Source organism: Esox lucius, chromosome 16 (assembly GCF_011004845.1).
Source record: "Esox lucius isolate fEsoLuc1 chromosome 16, fEsoLuc1.pri, whole genome shotgun sequence".
Lineage (NCBI taxonomy): Eukaryota > Metazoa > Chordata > Actinopteri > Esociformes > Esocidae > Esox > Esox lucius.
In genome coordinates this window covers 17,180,939-17,204,687 of record NC_047584.1, presented here as the reverse complement: position 1 = coordinate 17,204,687, position 23,749 = coordinate 17,180,939, and the positions used below count along the sequence as shown (strand labels likewise).

Sequence of the window (23,749 nt, the reverse complement as noted above, 5' to 3'; positions counted from 1 at the left end):
GTATTGGCTGCACTGTGTGGATACATTGAGTGTATAAGCTGTCAAACTGTTGTGAGCATTGAAGCAAAATGTTGAATGTCTGTAGCATAAGCAGAAACAGAAAGTTGCAAGTAGAAAACAGGAAATCTTATTTAGGCTGTTGCTGGGGAGAGAGAGCAGAATTGAGCTTGTGTGTCAGATTATGAATAGACAAGACAGAAACAACAAAGGGCAAGATGACTTGTACTGCATTTACACATATAAGGTATAGAGCATAAACTGGACCAATGGCACACATGCTTGGCTACCTCAACCCCCCACTTTTAGGCGTGTTTGAAGTATAAATAATGCTGATGTGACTGCTGAATTTCAGACATTTTCAGACATTTTCAGACTCTTGTCTCCAAAAGCTTTTGTAATAAACGGAATATACGGTATGGTAATTGACCTTACTCCTGGTGTGTTATTCTCCTTTCCAACAAACCAACTCGGGGAAGTGTTAGACTTCAATAACTGTATTTTGAATAAAATGTAATCACACTACGCATATTTTATGGAGAGAAAATAATAGAAACAATAAAAATGGCCTCTAATGGAAACTGGAATGAACGACGACCCCTGAATGGGAATTGCACGTCAACGCAAGCGTATGGTGACGTTTCAGAGACGAGGAGGGGCGTGGAGAGGCGCTATAGTAATCCGTAACCCCGGGAAACAACAGCAGCAGTCAGCCGAGAATTTTGAGATAGGGGCTGTGGAACGTACAGCCACCCGCACAACTTTGGAATATAGTGATACCATTACATCTTATCACAATGGTGCTTCGGTGTAGATATTTGCTAATTCGTGTGGCCCTTATTTGTTTGCTAGAATGGACCCATATATATGCCTTCAACTTGGATACCATAAATGTTCTGAGGAAAGACGGAGAACCGGGCAGTTTATTTGGATTTTCTATAGCCATGCATCGGCAACTTAATCCTTCAGATAAGCGAATGTAAGTTTTTTGTTTCATTTTGTCGAAATTGTAGATTCAGTAGTTTAACATGTACTACACTGTTTTGAGTCGTTTGCATTTACATTGTTGGAGCGTGCATCACTTGACACATGTTAGCAGGTTCTTTGCCCAAATTCCTATGGGACAGTTTTCTTGACTCCAGAGAGAATGTTGTACCATTAAAAGGAGCGCGTTTTATTGAAGATGTTTCCGTACAACAATCTACTTTTTCCGATCATTTCATTATTGTGATGTATTATACTTTTGCTGATCACTCTTGGGAACTTTGAAGGGATTCGATGTCCGTTCGCTTTTCTGACAACGTTTTCTAGATCTACGTGTTAAATGCTTGTTGAAGGCGCACAATAAGAATTGATATTCAGTAGTGCGTGGGGCCAGTCATTGTTTGTTTCAGAATGCCCTTTGACAGGAACTTACTACAAGTTAACAATGGCAAACCAGAGGTAACAAGCTTTGTCCCTGGAGAAATCATGCATGTTAATTGAATTTGTTCAAAAGAAAGTAAATCTATCCCCCAGTGAGAGGTTTAGTTGGGGGCCTCAGAATATGAATAGGAAAATTGTAATGACAGTAACAAGTGAAAACACTAGGGTTATAATAAGCATTTATCCTGATAGTAGACCTATTTGACCCTTTAATTCAAACCTTTATGTAATTTAGAAGGTTTAATAATACTTTTATCTTCTGTTGTCGCCTTTTGTCAGTGCCAAGTTTTCTTTTTTTCCATTTTAGTCATTTAGCTGAAAATCCTTTCCAGAGCAATGAACATATATATAGTACATATTATACTTTTAGTATAATATAATAAAATGTTTTTTAATTGAGGGAGACAAAAATAATGAGCGAACTTGATGATTAGGTGGCCATGATAATATTTTGGAAATGTTTGACTCTTACATTAAATGGCATGGGATCTTTAGAGATACTCCTACTGGCCCCTTAACACCACTTTCAACAGCATCTGGTATCCCATCCAGGGACCGATCAGGACTGACCCTTCTAAGCTTGCTGTGCTCCTGATCTTAAAATGTTTCTAGCCAAACATGCCAAACTTTTTTTCTCTTAAACTACATTGACTTATTATCATTGCCCGCAGAATTCGGTTGCAACGTCTCAAGTCACTATTTATTGAAAACAACTACTGACTTTTCCTCAAAAGAATATCACCTTATGTGGCAACGCTGCTACATCTCCAAATACTCATTCTCCAATCAAATCACACATTCAACAGACAAGGTTTTGTCGAGCAATCAAATTGTATAGGTCATCAAAGGTGGATGTGTCGAGTTCAGTCCCCCAAAAAATTTTGTATTCAATATACGTCTTTATTCACTGTATGAATTGTAGCACATGCCTGAACGACCACAGTTGGAACATAAATATATACATTTAAGCAATTTCAGATTTGAGTGTATCATATGATGGTGAATTAATGCTGTTGGTAGCAAATCTCAAACAAGCAGAGCTGCTTAGCTTGCAACACTGTGGGCATGATTTTATGTACAGCTATAATGTAATCCATTCTCTGATAGTTGAGATTAGTTCAGGTGAAAAGAAGAATGATCTGTGACCTGATGTTTTCCCAACAACAGTGAGAGGAGATGAATGTGACGTGAGTTGAGGTGAATCATTGTTTTAGCCTGGGAGTGCTGAGGGCAGTGGTCCAAACAGAACATTTCAAGATTCATATACTGTCACACAGCACTATGGGTAATTTAAACAGATTGCAGCCACAAGACATATAGTTAAGGGACAAACTATAAAGTCTGATTAAATCAAATGCAATCTGCGTTCAGCGTTTTTTGTATTAATGTTTAGGAATTAAATGAATGACTAACAGATGATAGATTGGATGGGCACTATCCATTCACAGCCTGTGTTTCGTTTCTAACCCTGAGGTGCCAGAAAGGTTATAGGGGTTAGGATGAACAGGTGGACCAAACCACGCCTCACAGGTGTGTGTTCCAGATACCTGCCAGGGTTCAGCATGGGGATTTGTCTCTGCTGCATGTCAAAGCCCAGTCCCATCCACAGTCACCTCAAAGCCAGGCTGAGATCCCATAATGAAGCCCGAATGTAATGGCAGCCAGAGGGCACTGGACACTTGCTGCAGCACGTTGAAGATACAAAGGCTGAGTCTGAAGTGCCCTGATGCCAACATTTAGGACAGGGTTCATTAAATCACTCAGGCTATCCCTTCTTTCACTGAGGATTCTCAATTAGGTCCTTTGTGGAACTTAATGTGGACTTTTTTGTTATTGGTGTTGATATTAACACCTTTAAGAAATGTGTGTCACCTTCAACTCCATTGATTTGTAGGTGGAGCAATATCGACTGACTCAAATATGAATGATAATGGCGTGTACAGTATTTACGAGATGTGAGAAGATTATGCTTAACAATGGTTGCAATTTAGAGAACAGGCTTAACGTACTTAGATTTTTGGTAGGAATGTGTATCAGTGAAAAAATTACGTATTTGTAAAATGGATATGTAGTGGAATTTGTGGATATGTAGCTAAAGATCTCTCTCTCTCTCTCTCTCTCTCTCTCTCTCTCTCTCTCTCCCTCTCTCTCTCTCTCTCTCTCTCTCTCTCTCTCTATATATATATATATATATATATATATATATATATATATAAATAAATGTGTATTTTACTAAAATGTGTCTATCTCTACTTGATTGACAAAAGAAGCATAAGAGAACATTGCTGATGTTTGTCTTTGAAATAAATAGTTGTTTTCATTATGTATGTAGGACAAACAATAGCTTCGTATTTCTCAGGGGTCTGACAGTTGGCTGTCCCAGTAAAGCTCAAATGGAGATTAGAAATCCTTGGTTGGGAAGAGAAACGCTGATTTATTAGCAGTGATAGAGGAGCTCCAACCCTGCTGTTTTTAGGCCACACACTTTGAGATCAGCTTTACTTAGTAAAGTTAACACCTGTTAACACTTTAACATCAGACTTACTGAGTAAAGATACCAAATGTTCACACTTTAACATCAGATTTACTAAGTCAAGTTAACACCTGTTAGTTTCAGAAGAGTAACAACATTTTACATTTGGTAATTTAGCTGATGCCCTTATCCAGGGTGACTTAATGTAGTGAGTGCATACATCTGGAACCCCGTGTGAACAATAAAATAAGTAGAACAATTTGGACGATTACTAAACAGCAGTTTAGTAAACCTGGCCATAATTCTCTGACGCCTAACAAGACCTTAAGATGACCTCAATTAGAATCTGAATAACCTGTTACGTGTTTGGTTCTTCTCCTTAGTTTGTTTGTAAAAAATGCTTTCATTAAAACATTGTATCCTTTTCATTGCCTTTAAGCGTAGCAGGGAAACAAAGTGTCTCGTAAACACTAACTGTAATTTCCAAAATAAATAATCCTGTGACCTTAGATAATGAGAAAACTAAGTGAAAGCTGAGCTGAGCACACATATAGTTAATGTGCAGCCCTGGCTAACATTAAGCTGTGGCGCTGATTAACCAGCTAGCTCATTACAGGAAACAAAATGTGTCAGTCCGAATATTTGTTAAACAAATTAACATGTCACTATTTATGGCACCGCAAATCTGCCATGATTATACTTATTTGGCTACTTTCTTGGACAGAGTGACCACATACTTTATATAACATTGTGACCTGGAACCTCTGTTCTTTATAGATGATAGTACATTTTTAGGATAAGCTGGACAAATAGCTGCTTATAGGAAAAGCAAGTATGGCTATATTAAAAACTAATATACTCACTATCAGATCTTAACTCAAGTCAAAGTCATTACTTTCTTCCCCCTTCCCCCCCTAGTTAGTTAAATATCTGAAACCTATTTTACCTCAGACAAATACCAAACAATTTGGTGTTATTGCCAATTATCTTACATGGATGTTACGATTTGGGTGTTAACTTAAGCCCATCTAACTTGAAAAAGGTGAACAACAGTTGTGTAAACTGCATCTTTGCAACTCCCAAATGGATGCATTGTAAGCACAATTTAGTTTTGAGTCAGGCACACTGCAGTCCTTTCCTTCCTACTATTGACATAGTTTCCTGTGTAGTGGAAGGGATAATCAGAGATCCACCTTTTTCCATGTGAGATGTTGAACATCTTAATGCATTCTCTTGAAAACAATGAATTGGACACCTCCTTGAATAGCTCTGCAGGTCGATGATGTGGTTAGGATATCCCCACAGTGAAACCAGAGAAAAGGCCATTTTATTGTACATGTCAGCCCCATCTGGGCCAACGTAACATGATATATCCCTTGCAGCATTTCTGCCTCAGCCTAGACCCAACTAGAAATCTGTTTTTTTCTAGTGTCAAACATTACTATTTGAACCATACATAACAAGGGCTTTGTTCCTATCTGAGCTTTCAGCAGAGCAGGATCTATGAGTAAATCCAGCCTGTCTAAATCTTATAGGCAGCGGCTGCCGATCAGCCCACTGATTCTCGTAAAGGCTTGGCTGCTATAGCAGGCCAACTCCAGGCCGGTGTCCAGTGTTGGTGTGGGTAAACTGACCCAGTTGGAACAGCTGCAGGTAGTTCGGGGACTCTCAGTGTACAGCTGTGGGGGGGGGGGGGGGGGGGGGGGCAGGGGGGGGCAGCATCACACAACATCTGTGGCCAAAGGTCAGCGGGGCGGCAGGATGCTCCAGCATTTACGCCGCTTCTGCATTCAGTCTTCACATTTAGTCTTTAAACCAATATGGTGTTGTTTGATCTGCCTTGCATTTACACAGTCTCCGTTTTGTCTTTTGTTGCTGTTCCTTTAGTCTTCTAGACTTGCTGACAGTGACAGGAATATGTTGTCCTTTTATGAACCCCACACTTAATATTACAGCTGCCTTCATGGTACACAGGTGGGTTTCTGTTTTATAGGTGGTGTGTTTGTTTTTTTAGGATGTGTCCTAAAAAGTGTATTCTCCTGCCAGTTTGGTCAAAGTTCTTATTGACTGATAGTGGTTTTACTTTTACCTCGTGGGCTCCAAGCGAAAAAGTTACCGCAGTGTCTAATTGTTTAGTTCCATATTAATGTGTATAGATAAGAATCTGCGTGGTAATCAGTACTGCAGGAGAATAGGTGCTTATCCATAACCCAAAAGATAATGTGTTTCCTACTTTAGAAATGAGCAGCTTGTTTTCATGTGTGCACCAGACTTCGAACATAAAGCCCGGAGTGTTGCGTGTAAATGTCAATGTTAACCTTCAGTGACTTGTCAAATTTTACAACTATATGTGTCCTGCTGAAAAACCCTTACTGCAGATACAGATTCTCCTCTTGGTGTATCTATGCAGATATGTTGCTATTTTCTTCAGAGTTAAGCGAGAGTGTAGTGTAACACTGAATGATTAGAGATTTGTTTTTTACATTGTATCTTAAACTGTGCTTTGAAGTCACTGAGCCACACTGTGAGAGAACAGTTTGTATTGACTGAGGCTGAACTCCTATTTGCATTTGACTGGCTACCGATAATGTGGGTGGGACAGAATTTGGGCTTCGATCTTCCTTTATCCTATCAAACTTCCTCAGGATGTCCTTGTTTGAAAAAGGAAGGTCTGTGACACTCCAAGGAATCAGTAGGCTTAAGGAAGAGCTTGTGGAATCATGTAGAATGGAGTAAGAGGTTGGAGAGGATTCCCTTTGTGGAAATTCCTACAAAGATTCCAAAGTGTTCACACTGGAGTTCACTATTACCCATAAACAGTACATATCTGTTCTCCACTGGCTCCCTGGGCGTTTAAACATAGCACTTTGAACTGGATAGACAATCATCACATACATTTTCCAGATATATTTCCCTAATAGAATTACTTAATCTATATAACATAAGAAACGTGCTGTTTCTTATGTTATATAAGTACGCCTTATTGTCACCCAGAATAAGCCATTCTCAGACTGATACATCTTATCCTGTTTTTCTGTGTTCCTTTGCCTAGGCCGTGGCTCTGAAGGTCCAGGCTGGAAAGTTTGACCCAGAGATGTCCTGCTTTAGCGTTTCTCTCACTGTGGTAGTTCAACTGGGCATGTCTGTTCCCTTCTATATTGTAGTCTAACAGGAACACATTTCCATTTACTGAAGGCCAGCCCATTACAGAAAGCCCTCCTAAGATATTACTTTCAATATTTCATTTCAATATAAGTCAATCTTGTGTATTGTAGTGCATAAATATCAACCGAGAAGATGTGCAAATTATTTCAACGCTGTAAAATATTCCCAACACGTCTCTAAGCGCCAGAGTGATATAGATTTGTTTGTCAGTTGGCTGATGTGGTACAGCTGCATTACAATATTAAATATAATTCTAATTAGATTGTCCGCTCTACTGTTTCTGTGCCTACTGCTCAGTGTACTGCACTACCAAAACCTATAATCAAATGTTCTGGTTCTCTCTAAGCACCCCAAAATATTTTATTTAGAGCACAAGTACTGGCAGCCATTTTAAATACTAAACATGCTTTCTTCTAGTAAACCATAAATGTTATGTTTAGAGTTTCTTAAAGAATCTGAAACAATGGTGTGATTTCTTGCAGGCTGAGGAATAAATGCCAAGTAATGGACAGTTTGCCATGGTCTCTGTTATTCAGTGCAGTCCTGGTTACTAACCTACTGCATGAAATCCCATGTCTGAAATGTTCAGTATGAATTATTAAATATGACAGCTGCAGTAGCCTATATGATTACAAGCTACTTCTGACATCTGCTACGGTAACGGTACATTCATCTATAGACAGTAAATATCTGTAAAGATGATCATTGGATTATTATAATTTTTTTAAGACTGTTGATTGGAGCACCGAGGGCCAGAGCGCTGGCCAATCAGAGGGCCAACATAACCGGAGGCCTGTACAGTTGTGACATCACCACTGAATCTGATGACTGTGAACGCGTTGAGTTTGACAATGAAGGTGAGGTGTTACCCACGCCCGTTCCATTTCTCTCCCCTCGTGAGTTATCCTTTGTCTATAAACCGCCATTGTTGGGATTCACTCCGAAGGAGGAATGAACGTAACGTCCTGATCTTGATGACTTTCCACAGAGGATGTGAGAGTTGAAAACAAGGAGAATCAGTGGATGGGTGTGACCGTTAACAGCCAGGGACCCGGAGGGAAGATTGTGGTAAGATGGCGTCGGAGGACGTACTCTATGGATGTGCTACTGGCCAGGTTCATTGTGATTCATCATGTACCCGGCATGTGAAGCTTTACAACAGTTCTACAGAATGCAGTTGTTGAAGAGGAACAGAGTTTGACCTCATTGATACAACCTATTCTGTCTGCTTTGTTTGGCGGATTAAGTCCTGATTCCCCCTGGCTTGTCATTGCAGACGTGTGCTCATCGCTACCAGAGACGTTTGTTTGTGGACACTGCTCAGGAGTCCCGTGACATCACAGGCCGCTGCTATGTCCTGAGTCAGGACCTGACTATCGATACATCGTCTGATGAAGACGGCGGGAACTGGAAGTTCTGTGAGGGCAGAGCCAGAGGCCATGAGAGGTTTGGCTCCTGCCAGCAGGGTCTGTCTGCCACATTTACCAAGGACTACCATTATGTGGTGTTTGGAGCGCCTGGCGCATACAACTGGAAAGGTAGCTTCACGTTAAGAGATTCAATTAAGTTGCTTGTTATCAAAAACAAATTACATATTTTTTTCAATTGTGGTACAATATGCACGGTACATAGATTTAATATCTGAAAAACGACCATATTGTAAATCCAATTCTAAAGTAAAGAAATGGTTTGGGAACTGCTTCATGCTTACAGTATAATTAATTGACTTTTCTTCATTTAGCTTGTGTCATCTTTGTTAAAGGTTTAATGTTGTAATGTTCGGGTTATTTTTAAAGCAGCCCCATTTCATTTCACACATTCATCTCTCCCTCTCCACCCCACTAGGCATTGTACGTGTAGAGCAAAAGAACAACACTTTGCTGGAAAAGGGATTTTATGATGACGGGCCTTATGAAGTTGGTGATGAGAACCGACTGGATCCGGATCTGGTGCCTGTACCTGCTAACAGCTACTTAGGTGGGCACAGTAGGTCTGAACCTTGACTGTGGGAACTGTCTTTTGTGTGCTCAGGTATCCTGTTTATGACCGGCTGGTCGGCAGCCAACCCTGATCAGTTTGTGTATAAGTCCCCTCCTCTGCAGGCCACTCTTGACAGAACTCTTGATGTGACCACCAATAGTTACTTAGGTTTGTGACCTCCGAGGTGCCTGAAACGTCTTAACCATTCCATCTCCATGGTGGCTAACTTGTGAATGGTTTGGCATGTCTTTATTTCTACATAATGCTTGAAAAGCACTTTAATAAATATTGGTATCATTATATCTGCCTCAACATGATTTACTTTGTTTGTTTGAGATGACATGAATTCCATGTTGCACAGCTTATTTTCTTTACATTGCAAATTTGCTCATTCATTCATAAAAAATGTAAATGTAAAATGGTAATAAAATGAAGATATACCTTTAATCTTCTTGTTTCATCTTGTAGGATTTTCCCTTGATTCTGGCCACAGTATCACCAAGGGGCGTGGCCTGACTATTGTGTCCGGTGCACCGCGAGCCAATCATTGTGGTGCTGTGGTCCTACTGAGAAAAGAGAATGACGCATCGGCAAGACTCTCCCCAGAGTACATTCTGGAAGGCCCTGGACTGGCGTCTTCTTTTGGATATGATGTAGCTGTGGTTGATCTGAATGGAGATGGGTATGTGACACCACTCCTACTCTTCCAGTTTGGGCTTATCCATACCAAACCTAAACGGATATTTCAAAGAAAATTCCCAAAACAAAATTGACATCAGACTGGCAAATAAATCTATCTGAAAAACAATCTTCTGATTTAAATGACAAAATAAACAGATTTGTCCCTTTGCTGATTTACAATGTTTTTGAGGAATATTTTCAATGAATTTTTTTTAAAACCAGTACCTGACTGTACATGCAATGTAACAAGATTTGTATATATAATTTATCTATTTAACAAAAATATGCAATACTCAATGCCATCGTTATATCTGGTTGACTGCAACCAAATAGCCTCTCACATTGCTGTAGAATTGTGTTGTCCCACTATTCCATGACAAAATGGTTTTTGAGCATTAATCTCAAATAAGTAGACAATTTCACTTGTATTGAATGTGTAATTTTTTTGTCATTCCGATGTAAACCTGTGTTTTATCATTTTGTATTGTAGGTGGCAGGATATTGTTGTAGGAGCCCCTCAATTCTTCATGAAAGAGGGAGATGTTGGAGGAGCTGTTTATATCTACATCAACCAAGCTGGAAAGTGGGACAAGATCAACCCAATCCGCCTTAATGGAACCAAAGATTCCATGTTTGGCCTGGCAGTGGAGAACATTGGAGACATCAATCAAGACTCTTATCAAGGTGCTAACCTGGTCTCTGCACTGGTTTCTGCCTTATATGCCAATTTGTTTCTGCCCATAAACATTTCTGCATTCATTTCTGTTGTTATATTAAGAAGGCTAACTGAAATATTATTTTCCATCACAGACATTGCTGTTGGAGCTCCTTATGATGACTCTGGAGCAGGAAAGGTATACATTTATCACGGTTCTGCTGATGGAATCAACACCAAGCCTGCACAGGTTAGTTTCAGAGTGTTTTATTGGAGTATCATTCCAGTTTATTATTCCAGTAACAAACTGGAATGAAATCAGTGCTGTTTACACCTGGATATATATTTTCTTGTAATTCCAGATCCTTGAAGGAAAGCCCAACAACATCAGATTATTTGGATATTCTCTAGCTGGGAACATGGATTTAGATAAGAATTCATACCCAGATATAGCCATTGGTTCCCTCTCAGATGTAGTTCTTGTTTACAGGTAGTGATCTTGTCAATAGATACACTTATGACATTATGTATTCATTTCAAAATAATCCATAACAACTCACCTGACTCTTTTTTAGGGCAAAGCCAATTATTAGCATAAAAAAGGATGTCAAAATTACTCCAAAGGAAATTGACTTGACAAAGAAAACCTGTGGCAACAATATCTGGTAAGATGTTAATGGGAACACCTTTAAATGTGACTGATATATTTGTACTCCTGTAAATGTATTTCTCAATTGCAATAGAATAATAGCCATTTAATAATAACCATTTGTGCTCTACAGCTTGACCGTGGAAGCATGCTTCACCTATAAAGCAAACCCTGCTTCATACAGCCCAAAACTAAGTATGTGATATCCTCTCATGCCACGTGACATAGTGACTAAGTCCTGAATCCCTTTGTCCTCATGTAATACATTATCTGGTTCTTCATAATGTTTCCCTACAGCTATCAGCTATACATTTGAGTCTGAGGCAGAACGCAGGAAGCAAGGTCTGCCCTCTCGGGTTATTTTCCTAAATAAGTCTCACACTGACCAGGACTTCCAGTCCTCTGGAACTCTGGACCTCCGAGGACAAAACAAAAGAATGTGCACCAAAACCAAAATCAGACTGCAGGTGCAATATATGGTCTTTGTCAAATTTAGGATTTTAGAAAAATACCTAGAATGTTGGAGGTAGATGGTAGTGGATGATGGTTTTTCCCTCTGTCTGTAGGATAACATTAGGGATAAGCTGCGTGCCATTCCCATTGAGGTGACAGTGGGAATCCAGGGTACAAAGCGTCAGAAAAGGCAGAATGGTCTCCCCCAGCTTGTGCCTGTTCTTGACAACTCCCAGCCAAGCAAGGTTGTCACTGAGGTAACGATGCTTCTTTAGAGCTGAAAGAGGATCTCCATTTCCTCACTATTTCTCATGTTTCATGATGCCATTTAATGATATTGAAATTCAGTATGTTTAGAATGGATGGTGAGATCCATTGAAAATAAGCTTGATTGTATGTATTGTGATTTATTACAGGTGAATTTCTTGAAAGAGGGATGTGGAAATGATAACATTTGCCAGAGTAATGTACAACTGGAGTACAGGTTCTGCTCTAAAGAGTCCAACCAAGACATATTCCTACCACTACCTATGTGAGTGTGAGAAAACCATTTGAGTATACATGCATGTACATTCTTTGGTTTTTGTGATAATATTTTGAAAAAGAAAACCATGAATCTGAGGAAGAGGTTAAAGTCAATGTTTTGTTTTTCTCCAGGGAGAATGGGCTACCAGTGATCTCCCTCAGCGATCAGAAGGACATAGCTCTGGAGGTCCTGGTGAGGAACAGGAACGGTGATGACGCCCATGAGGCTAAGCTGGTGGGGACGTTCCCCAATGCACTCTCATACTCCGGCTTCCGCTCTCAGAAAACCACGGCAAGTCAAGTGTCTTAAATCTGTTTCAGCAAATGAAGGTTTACTGTCTGTTAAGTAATAACATTGTTGTAATGGACGGCTCAACAGAGGGATAAACCTGTGCTATGTTTAGCCAATCAGAATGGCTCCCAAACAGAGTGTGAACTGGGAAATCCATTCAAAAGAGATTCAGAGGTATATTAAAGAACTGGTTTTCTTTACATATTTTTCATTAATCTGTCATTCATTCATGGTGAATTATCTTTAATATTTGCATGCAATGTGTCTCCAGGTTACTTTCTACATAATCCTGAGCACTGCTGGTATCTCTCTCAATACCACAGAAATCCATATTGATCTGGAGCTTCAAACGTAACTAGTCCTTCTGTTTTTCCACAAACATGACTGTCAACTGACTTGGTGGCTTTATACACCAGTGTTATACATTATTTTCTTCTTTTCAGGACCAGTACACAGGACAAAATGGGAAGAGTGAAAGCAAAGGCCAAAGTAGTGATAGAACTGTTACTTTCTGTTGCAGGGTAAATTAGGTTTTTCTAACATTTCCTATTTTATACCACTGCATCTATTAGATTTTCTACAGTGTTTGATGTGATTATTTAAAAGCTGTGGTGTGTATTATTGTAATGTGTGTTTTGTTTGTCATTAGAGTTGCCAGACCATCCCAAGTGTATTTTGGGGGCGATGTAAAAGGAGAGAGTGCAATTAAGACGGAAGAGGAGATTGGCAGTTTGATTGATTATGAATTTAAGGTAATTATCATTGTATGCTTTTAACAATAATACTACTCATAATATATTTGTTTCATTAAAAAGGTGATTTTCATTCAACAGGAATAATCTCAAAGTGCATAACAAAATGATATAATTTACTGTACTTAACATTAATTGCTTCTGTAAATTGGTCTGGATAAGAGATTCTGCTAAATGACTAAAATGTCAGTGTGATATGCAATGTTGATATTATACCTCCAGATAATCAATTTGGGTAAGCCATTGAAATCCTTTGGCACAGCCTCGTTGAACATCCATTGGCCCAAAGAGAATGTGGATGGGAAATGGCTTTTATATCTGGTTAGGATCAGCACAACTGGCCTGGAAGAGATCCCCTGCTCTCCTGAGACTGAGATCAACTCCCTTAAGCACATTCAGGTAACACTTTCTGGCTGTAGTTTAATTTTACTTTAAAGATTTGTGGGCCAAAGAGGATGTGTTAAGACACAACTTGTGTTAATATTCTTTTAGGAGTCCAGCACATCTAGGACAAAGCGTGAACTTGGAGGCCAAAAATCTGCAGGAAAAATCTATTTGTTATCAGATCAAAGAAAGCACAAGATTTTGGTGAACACCCTTTAATTTGCTTAGAAGAAAATGAAGATCAATAATAATGAAAGCTAGGTTTTCTGACTAAAGGTTATTTTCCTCTCAGACCTGTGGCAGTGGCTACGACGCTAGATGTGTGATAGTCAAGTGCCCTCTACAGGGTTTGGACAGTAATGCAGTGATTGTTCTAAGATCCCGTCTGTGGAACGCTACCTTCCTTGAGGTGAGAAACAAAACGTCTGTTGCTGTTTGTTTTCATTGAATTTAAATTAATTAAGAATTATTTCTGATTTTCTCTAACATTGAAAACTATTGTTTTGAAACAGAATTACGCGTCTTTGAACTACCTTGAAATAATTGTGAAAGCTTCCATCAGCCTTGATACTCCTGCAAAGAATATGGTTCTCAGGAATGCTGAGACCCAGGTGGGTAGGGCAGAACCCTTTATACGCTCACACACAATGACTCCCTCAAAATGAATAATTTAGTTATACAAGTTTAACTATATTGTTCTTCCTCTGCCAATGCAGGTGAGACTCACAGTGTTTCCGGAGAAGGCTGTTGCGCAGTATGGTGGAGTTCCCTGGTGGATCATTCTTGTGGCTGTCCTGGCTGGGATACTGATGTTGGCGTTGCTAGTGTTTCTTCTCTGGAAGGTGGGCTTAGTGTTAAGCTCCTGAACATTTACCCAAATATTCATTTTATTATACTGTGAGCATTATCAGACAAGTAACATTGAATCAGAAAGGAATATACTTGATTCTATTCACACGCACAAAAGAGAAATATTTCCATTCTCATACTGTTCCCCAATGAATCATCCCCCTTGCTCCTCTTTAGTGTGGTTTCTTCAAGAGAGCCCCACAGGACCAGTATAATGCAGCGTATCACAAGGCTCAAATCCATGTTCAGCCCTCAGACAAAGAAAAGCTCACTACTGAGGCCTAGTGCCCTACTGTACGTCTGCAGTCAGGCCTGGGGTAAAATGGACATTGGAGTCAGCATGGACTGTGGGCTTAACAAAGACTAATAACTCACTCTTGCTTTGAAAGAACTACATCCTTCCAAATCTAGATCTGTATGTTACCATTATTGTGCTTGAAGTGTTTCTAGTAAAATAAATTGCCAGCTTGGCTGTTTGATTTTTTTTTTTTTAAACACAGCTGTTACCATGCAAGGCATGCGCTCTAACCATACACTATCTTTACATTGCCTTCATCTGCTTGAGTATTATCTTTGTGTGTTGTGTTTGTAAAGTTAGAGGAAAGTCTAATTTAGAATTATGTATATTTGCTTTTCTCTTGCCAGTGTGGATTTTTCCAGCGCTCAAAACATGATGACAGCGTTCCAAGATACCATGCTGTACGGATAAGTAAAGAGGCTCGTCAGTTTAAAGATGGAAAAGCTAAACTGGATTCCTTTGAGAAAAAGCAATGGATGACAAGTTGGAATGAGAATGAGAGCTACTCATAAGACACTTGACTGTTGGAATGCTGCCATGATCAGGATTCTTTTTTAAACACTGAAAGTGACAAATCCGTTTATCTTGTTTCTTGATTTTACACAGTCTAATGCCAATGACTGCATTTGGAAAGAGTCCATTTCTATTCTTTCCATGGATTCCCAGGTGAAAAATGTATTCCTATCTGAGCAAATAGCAAGCATCACATCTTAATTTAAGAAGAAAGCAAAAAAGTACTATATTTTTTTCTAAATCAGGACTTTTTAAATTAACTGCGTTTTAATCTGTAATGTTTAGTTGTTGATAATCTTTTGTTGTTTCTTTGAAATAATTGTCATCCAATCTCTATTGTACAAATTACAATGTTTAGATTGAGACAATTTGTATGTTTTGTATATATTTAAATACTTTAGCACACTGTATATTTATTTGTGTCATCAACTGTAAAAAAAGTGAAATGCATTGACCAAATACTTTTTTATAGTTTACGTCAATACAATAAGTCAGGAAAAGGGTACTACTGATGAAGTACATTCTCAAAAGTATTACTTTATGTGAATAATATTGTTAATGGGACTCACTTTATTCAAGTTATGAATATAAAAAAGGTATTTAATTTCCACAAGTCATAGTTTGTGCAATGTTTTTTTATATTATTCAAAACAATTCAACAAAACTGCACTGTTAAGCATGTTTTACACCAACAACCAAGAGAGCTTATCAGTTATGAGTTGTAACAATTCAAACCAAAGCATTTTGCCCTTATCAAAGTCTTCCTATTATGTCTGAATTCAATCTGGGAGATATTTAAATTTGCAGTCTGGGACTTAGCGAATAATAAACAATTATTTTTAAACCTCCCATTTTGGGCAGGATCTGTAATGTTTTTTAAATGTGCATAATCTATACTGTACGTAGAATCACTGTCATACCTCAGTTAGTAAAGACATTTGAAGTGTGAAACCAGTGTTTTTGATTATATGCATTGTGTCCAATATCACATGATGTTCACTCAATCAGAAATAACCTTTCAATATTAAAAACTCTACGAGCACCTGAAGGGCGCATGCAGCGTGAATCCCTGCCTCGCAGTCAGACGCGTCATTATGGAGCTGGGATTCGAATCCTGCTCAAGCATTAGCTCAGAGGTCCTATGGGGGGCAGTTCAGTTATGCGCCATCATCCGGATTTGGGGTGTAAGAGAGACTCTTTGTGCTCTACCAACTCCTTTTGGCGGGCGGCATTGATGCCTCATAGCTCAATCGATGTACAGAAGAGTGCCTTCCTACAACTATTCCGATCTAAACTTCCCGGTTGAGCCAGAACACTTGATGTGGTTTGGAAGACACATCTTTGACAGACACACATCGTCTGTCCTGAGTCCGCATGAAGTTGCTGCGATGGAGCACGGTTTTAAACACAAATTATCTAAAGAAATTAAAGAGAAATGGGATACAAGTAAAAATACATAAAATGTATAGCCCTATAACTCGTTAATGCTACGGATTGAATGGAGCCCTTGTGCAGTTTGAAGAACTGAAGCCGAGAAGCCAAAAACTTTGACTGCAGATTATATACACACGATTAAAGTTTATTTCAGCCTAGACTTTGGACATTCATAATGTCTCTTACGTTTTGAAACACTTCAATAAAAAGTACACCTTCAATTATCGCGTTTCCATAATCTTGATTTCTAAAACACGGATACATTCTGGGTTTTTTCTTCTCCGGAAGTGTGCGGTAGGGACCGGTAGGGAAACGTAACTGGGGTAAGCAACAGACTATCTAATCAGAGAAATAGGAGGGAGATCCGCATGCCCACTGTCATTTAACGACAGAAGTTATAACATTTCCGCCAAGTAGATGTTCGACCAATCACTTTCAGGTTGTCCCCCTGCGTCACGCGGTTGCTAAACTAATCGTCACAAAATCCGTTGTAGTAGGGTCAAGAAACTGCAGATTTTCTATAAAGATACATATATCATAATTTATATTTATAAATTATATTACAAATTAAAATTAAAATATCTCTGAATGTGAAAAATATGTATAATTGTGAACTAGTAATTAACGTAATTTTGACAAAGCGTTGGGTTTTTTCGTTTATGACCTAGCTCCCAATAGACTTACATTCACGCCTTGAATAAGGCACTCATTGTCTCAATATTACCTACAATGCAATGCGCGGCCAATTGACAACGTAACGTAGCCAATAGAAGATCACAGTAATGTTTCCAATCTACTGAAATCTATCTCTGACCAAATTGACAGGCACCTCTCGCGGTCATGGACCATGGACCAATGAGGACGCTATTGCTGCGTCTTGTGTCTCCGGTTTGTTTTGACTGCTAGCATCTTTGCTAGAAGCATGCAAGCTAACACGTTTTGTACAATTTATTATCTCTATATTATGGTTTAATATTAAAGTTGACCATGGTCAGCCAAACTGACAAAAATTGAAAAAACATTAGCCTTAAATTATTTTACATTTAGGCTAGCTTAGACGTAAATATGCGACCGATAGCTTAGGTCTATGACTGCAACGAACCTTTTCCAGTCGACCGTGGAATTGTCTTGATTTACATGCTACTTCATGCTAATAGTCTGTTAGCCGTCAAGTTTCGTCAGAGTATACCGCAGATATTTATTTCGAACTATTTTTACATCTCTTCACGTTACATAGGCTATTGATGACTGTTGGGGAAAAAATTATACATGACAGCTAGGTAAGCTAGCTAGCAACTATGTACTATACGGATACGTAAGCTGGTGATAACCTACTTGTACCCTACCTTGCTAGTAACGTTCAATTCAAAATTTCTTGGTTCAGAATGTCAGCAATAAAATGTCGCATGTTACGGGCAATAAACCTTTCAATACTGTTAACTGTATAATTTAATTCGACGTTAGTTATAAACTGAGCGAAACCGGTCAAAATGAGGATATTAAGGGCGTTGATGAGCAATGCCTCCTCTATCAGAAAGCATATAGATTACTACTCCAGATTCTCCCCTTCACCCCTTTCAATGAAACAGTTCTTGGACTTTGGTAAGTGGATTTGAATTTGTCATTAGTCAACAGTTTATTTCATTGAGACATTTGGCTCGTACAGGGGGCTATGTTTACTAGATCGCCTGCTTTATCTTTCATGTAACACTTAGTCATGTTTGTTCTTTTCCACATTAAGGGTCTGGAGAAAATGCATGCGAGAAAACATCGTTTACATTCCTCAGACAGGAGCTACCTGTGAGGTTGGCAAACATAATGAAGGAGATTAACTTGTTACCAGATAATCTGCTAAAGACTCCGTCTGTCCGTTTGGTCCAGAGCTGGTGAGTAGTGTCAGTAGTGACACAGATGCCATACCTATTGGGATGTTGGACAACTTGTTTTGGCACCAATATTTCAACTGTTAGTTTTTGAAAACAGGTGCTGGAAGAATATATTTTTAGGTTATTTTTTGGTGTATTGGTGTACATATTGGTTTTAGCATCAACACCTTGTACGTAGTCCTCCTATTTCAGGGCAACAAATGTTTTGGGACATTAATGCATGTCCAAATTAAGGGCATATGTTAAGTATTTGATCTGATATCCTTTGGATGAAATCACTGCCTGAAGTCTACAACCCATTGACCCAACCAGATAGGTTATTGTCACTGTTGATGCTTTGCAGGGCCTGTACTGCAGCAATCGTCTGTTAATTGTTTTTGCATAGTTTTTTTTTAAGTCTCATCTTCGGCCAATAAAAGTCATGATCAGTTTGTTTTAACTCTGGAGATGGCCTTCTTCAGTCAAAAATGTTGCACTATTTGGCCCAAAAGACATCCTACTGTTTTCTGGCCATCCTGTTTTGAAAGGATAATTAGTGGTTTCGGTGTAACCTCTGTAGTTCTGCTGTTGAACTATTATGCACACTATTGTAGCGGACACATGCCTACATCATTTTATATATTTTTTGCCTCATAATGGCTTTCTTGACCTATTGTCACCTTTTTGGTCCTGATATTGTCATTGAAAAATGACTCTGAAGGCAAACACATAGAATCAAGATTAGACATTGATACCTTTTATGTATGCGCAAATGACTTAGCAGAAACACCTGTCGAGCCGTTTATCCCAGGTGTTGTAATGTGTAAATGTAAAAACCAGCATGTACAAACATACCTTCCAAATGACAACATCGCAGCTGTCCCGATGATGACCAAGGGCCCTGTATTTTAGGCCAAATGCTGCCGCATCCCAGTTAAGGGAAACCGATCATCGCGTTTCTCACTTCAGTAAAGCACAGCAATCGGGCTGTTTCCACCAGGCTAACCCCTTTGTCCCGCACACCTATGGATAGCTTTACCAAAGTATTGGATCATTTTGTCTTTTAGGTACATGCAAAGTCTCCAAGACATAATCGAGTTCAGGGAGAAAGATGCTGATGATGAGAAAGTCACTTATGAGTAAGATGATAATCCCGTTTGATTATTCATGAGGAAATATCAACTAAATTACAGGGCCCATTCCTCCTCTGGATATTATAATTCCTTTGGTGTTTGTCTTCACACAGTTTCACTGATGCCGTTATAAAGATCCGAAATCGTCACAATGACGTCATCCCAACCATGGCCCAGGGGGTTGTGGAGTACAAGGAGACCTATGGCACTGATCCTGTTGTCAGCCAGAATGTTCAGTATTTCCTGGATCGCTTCTACATGAGCAGAATATCCATCAGGATGCTGCTCAACCAGCACAGTATGCATGTCACCTGTTACAGCAGTAACTCATACACTGGCCTCCAGAATCCACTGTCTTGCTCCGACATTTCTTTTTAAGTGGAACCTGTTTCTGACAGGCGGGAACATTGGAATACACTTTAAGGCAAAAACTATTTTAAATCCAGAAACCGGAAAGGCTGAAAGATATGTCAAACATTTTTATAAACTGTTAAATGTTTGTGGTAACATTTTCTATTTGTTTTTTATTTCTTGTATTCTAGCTCTGCTTTTTGGCGGGAAAGTCAGGGTAAACCCAGCACACCCTAAACAGATTGGTAGTATTGATCCCCACTGCAGGGTTACTGAGGTAGTTAGGGGTAAGTTCTGCACTGGTACTGCTATATACAATCAGTGGCCACTTTATTAGGTACGCCACCCCATTCATTAAATGGATCGCTCCCACAGACGGTGAGCGTCCAGGGCAGGGCTGTTGAAATCTGTATCATGAAGCCAGTTCCACTCCATTGTTTCATTGCAACCCGTTCGTCAGTGACTTAGTTTTACCTGGGACACCAAGAGGGTGCGATGAATAATGAGGTAGAAGACAAAACCAGCAGGCTCCGGACCATAGATAATAGAACATCGAAAGATTTGAATACCCCTGGTCTAGGGTTTTAGTTAGAATGGTGCAACAAACAAAAAGCATCCAGTCAGCGGCAGCCCTGCAGGTGAAAACGACATGTTGACGATGGAGGTCTAAGGATAATGACAAACATAACGACGCGCTACAACTAGCATGCAGAATGGCATCTTGGATCACGTAAGTCATTGGACCTTGTCATGGATGGGTGACAGCAGCAGACAACCCCAACGCTCCCAGACCTCAACCCAATACAGCATCTTTGGGGTGAGATGGAATTGGCTGTTTGCAGCAGGAATGTATGGACCGGCCAATCTGCAGCCACTGTGTGATGTCATATACCATAGTACATGTGGAACGTTTCAGGCACCTTGTAGAATCCAAGACGTGAGAAATTCAGGCTGTTCTGGAGGCCAAGTGGTCTGAACAAGTACTAATTGAGTGTGTACCTAATAAACTGGCCACAGTGTGTCTTAACGATTGCAAGTTTTTGCAAGTGTGAATTTCCTAACCAAACTGTCTTTCCTTTCCTGAAGATGCCTATGAAAATGCAAGGAACCTGTGTGACCGGTATTACATGAACTCTCCAGAGTTAGTGCTGGAAGAATTCAACGGTAAAACAATTCTTAAAGATTTACACATGTTATTACATTCTGGGGAGATGTGATCATTTACAGCATTATTTAGTGTTGGCCAGAAACTGACCTATTACTTAGGTTTTGACATTTTCCACTTTCTGCAGTTAAAGATCACGGGAAGCCTGTGACTGTAGTGTATGTGCCGTCCCATCTCTACCACATGGTATTTGAACTTTTCAAGGTAAGACTTGTTTTAGACCTGGAACAAGTCACCCCTTGTGTGCTAGCGGTTAGAACAACAAGCTGATGTTGAGCGTTCGTTTGGTTTCTTAGAATGCCATGAGAGCCACCATGGAGTTGTATGGAGACGCTATGGACCATCCTCCTGTCCATGCCCAGGTTGCCCTAGGAACTGAAGATCTGACCGTGAAGGTACAGCTTCTTGGCCGTGGCGTTTCCCTCTGTACAACATGAAGGAGGCTTACCCGCCCATCACTTTCTGATCTGTACCATTGGCTCCAGGTGAGTGATCGAGGGGGAGGGGTCCCACTGAGGAAGATCGAAAGGCTGTTTACCTACACCTACTCAACCGCGCCCCCACCCAGCATGGACGGCCAACGCAGCCCTCTGGTGAGTCCTGTCACTTCAGGACAACAGGTCTGTACTTGCAATTGGTGTCTATTTGAATATCAGAAGCCTTCTCTCATCTCTTCTATTGTAGGCTGGCTATGGGTATGGTCTGCCTATTTCTCGGTTATATGCCAGATACTTCCAAGGTGATTTGAAGCTGTACTCTCTGGAGGGTTATGGTACTGATGCGGTGATATATATCCGGGTGAGTCATGAACAAGTCCACCAAAAACGACGTTAAAACATTTAGAAAGCTTTATTGAGATGTTTCCATAATAACCGATGAGGCTCATTCCTCCATTATGTCCTCTGTGACCGTGTGCAGGCGCTCTCCACGGAGTCCATCGAGAGGCTGCCTGTCTACAACAAGTCAGCTTGGAAGCACTACCAGACCATGCAGGAGGCCGACGACTGGTGTGTTCCCAGCAAGGAGCCCAAGGACATGACAACCTTCCGGAGTTTCTAGACCACCATTCCTCATGGTTAGACAGGTCTATCATTCGCTAGATCATTTATAGGATTTGGTTTTTTTGGGGGGGGGGGGGGGGGGGGGGCTTGTAATTTCAGAATTAATTACTTTGTGTGAATGATGTTAATAGCTGCTCCGCTGTGGGAACCAATAGATGAAAACCCTTTGCACTTTTACTAGTTGTATGTGTACATTATGAACTAAAGTTCTCGTGCCATACGTGTCATGTGAATAATAGGATTTGATGTTTTTATCAAGAGAATTTCTTGTACAGTATGTACAGGGTATGCAATGGTTTAAGAGTTAGTTACTTTCATGGTGGAATGTGTTTGATGTGAGTGCTGTATGATATGTTATACTTGCGTTTATGACATATCTTGTTTAAACCATGTGTATTGTATGAGGATTGCTTGGTTTGTAGTGTTTTGTTGAAAGGGAAAGCTGGAGTGAATGTTGCTTGTTACTTGGAATGTTTATCTACTGGGTATACAATGCAGTCAGAGAAGATGTTTGTGTTACAAAGTCGTGCAGCTACTACATTGTTTTCCAGGTCCTCTGATATCACTATTCTACTGTATACATTAAGGAATAGAAATATAGGATTTGTTCTCATAGATACATTTGACGTGCAGTGTGGTTTAAGTGATTAAATGGTGAGAATGTGTAGTCATGTGAGCGAAGTACACCCCCTGAAAAATATTTTGTTGACAAATTTGGATATTTGAGCTAACCACAAGCACAGTCATTGAAATAGGCACTTTAACATCTCATTAAAAAAAAACTAACTTTGAAATAATTTCAGAAATTTAAAATAAACAAATGCAGAAAATTATTTGAGATTAAATTGGGAGGGTCCAGCCTTCCATAAAGATATTCTATAACCCTACATGACAGGTCAAGAAGACGCTGCGGCTTTCAGAAAATAATATCAAGACACGACAATACTTGCGTAAAGACCAAAAAGTCTTGAGCAATGTGCTCTGGACAGGTGAGTCAAAGGTGGAGTCGTTTGGCTGCAATGCGAAAACAAATAAAACTGCCTTTAAACAGAAGAACCTCATACCAACCGTGACGCATGGAGGTGGTTGCATTATGGTTTGGAGCTGCTTTACTGCCATCATTGAGTCGACCATGAATTCAATATTGTAGCAGAGAATTCCTGAGAAGTGATGCGTTCTGTCAAAAAGCTGAAGGCGAAACTTGCAAAAGGATCATGATCCGAAACACGCAACAAGCAAAGCTAAAACAACATTGCTCAAAAGCAGTAATAAATGGTTATGGAATGACCGAGTCTAAGAGTGGGCAATAATTCCTCCCAGTCAATGTAAGTGACTGATTGATAGACAGCCACAGAAAACATCTGTTATTTCAGCCAAAGGGAAATTACCTGTAAACCAGCTATTTAAGCTAGTGGTGTACTAATTTTGTCTGCATTTTTTATGAATAAATGATTTCAAAGTTTAATCTTTCAGTGTAATTTGTTTACCAATTAGGTTACTTTTACCTGTCAATAGTGTGAAGATCACATCCAAGTCCAAATATGCAAACAAGAACATTTCAGGGGGTGCGCAAAATTTTCCACAGTGATGTTTTGTCTGCCATCCAAAGTATTGCTGTCTTCATTAAAATGTACATTACAGCTTTGACA

The 23,749-nt window shown here is 39.6% G+C and overlaps 2 protein-coding genes across 5 annotated transcripts; both read left to right on the top strand.

Moving 5' to 3' along the window:
• Nucleotides 1-602: 602 nt before the first annotated feature.
• On the top strand, nucleotides 603-16,139 carry itga6a (integrin, alpha 6a). 4 transcript variants are annotated; one of them, XM_020054519.2, is made up of 26 exons: nucleotides 603-976; nucleotides 7,790-7,917; nucleotides 8,049-8,128; nucleotides 8,337-8,598; nucleotides 9,092-9,208; nucleotides 9,509-9,722; nucleotides 10,212-10,405; nucleotides 10,532-10,626; nucleotides 10,739-10,866; nucleotides 10,952-11,041; nucleotides 11,159-11,220; nucleotides 11,323-11,492; nucleotides 11,592-11,735; nucleotides 11,895-12,010; nucleotides 12,136-12,295; nucleotides 12,383-12,469; nucleotides 12,567-12,646; nucleotides 12,739-12,816; nucleotides 12,945-13,047; nucleotides 13,270-13,446; nucleotides 13,540-13,635; nucleotides 13,724-13,840; nucleotides 13,944-14,042; nucleotides 14,148-14,273; nucleotides 14,458-14,597; nucleotides 14,926-15,013. In XM_020054519.2, exons 1-25 carry the CDS (start codon nucleotides 795-797, stop codon nucleotides 14,563-14,565), a joined length of 3,213 nt encoding a protein of 1,070 aa, XP_019910078.2. In that variant the 5' UTR covers nucleotides 603-794; the 3' UTR covers nucleotides 14,566-14,597; nucleotides 14,926-15,013. The 4 variants fall into 4 exon arrangements, with proteins under 4 accessions (XP_019910078.2, XP_019910077.1, XP_010878170.1 ...); XM_020054518.3 differs by lacking the exon at nucleotides 9,092-9,208 and adding an exon at nucleotides 8,906-9,037 and having other exon boundaries at nucleotides 605-976; nucleotides 14,458-14,574; nucleotides 14,926-15,017; XM_010879868.3 differs by lacking the exon at nucleotides 9,092-9,208 and adding an exon at nucleotides 8,906-9,037 and having other exon boundaries at nucleotides 605-976.
• Nucleotides 16,140-17,353: 1,214 nt separating this feature from the next.
• pdk1 (pyruvate dehydrogenase kinase, isozyme 1) lies at nucleotides 17,354-23,747 on the top strand. Its single transcript, XM_010879874.4, has 11 exons — nucleotides 17,354-18,127; nucleotides 18,267-18,411; nucleotides 19,458-19,529; nucleotides 19,637-19,821; nucleotides 20,066-20,161; nucleotides 20,961-21,038; nucleotides 21,167-21,243; nucleotides 21,336-21,434; nucleotides 21,525-21,632; nucleotides 21,724-21,837; nucleotides 21,958-23,747. Exons 1-11 carry the CDS (start codon nucleotides 18,016-18,018, stop codon nucleotides 22,096-22,098), a joined length of 1,227 nt encoding a protein of 408 aa, XP_010878176.1. The 5' UTR covers nucleotides 17,354-18,015; the 3' UTR covers nucleotides 22,099-23,747.
• Nucleotides 23,748-23,749: the final 2 nt, after the last annotated feature.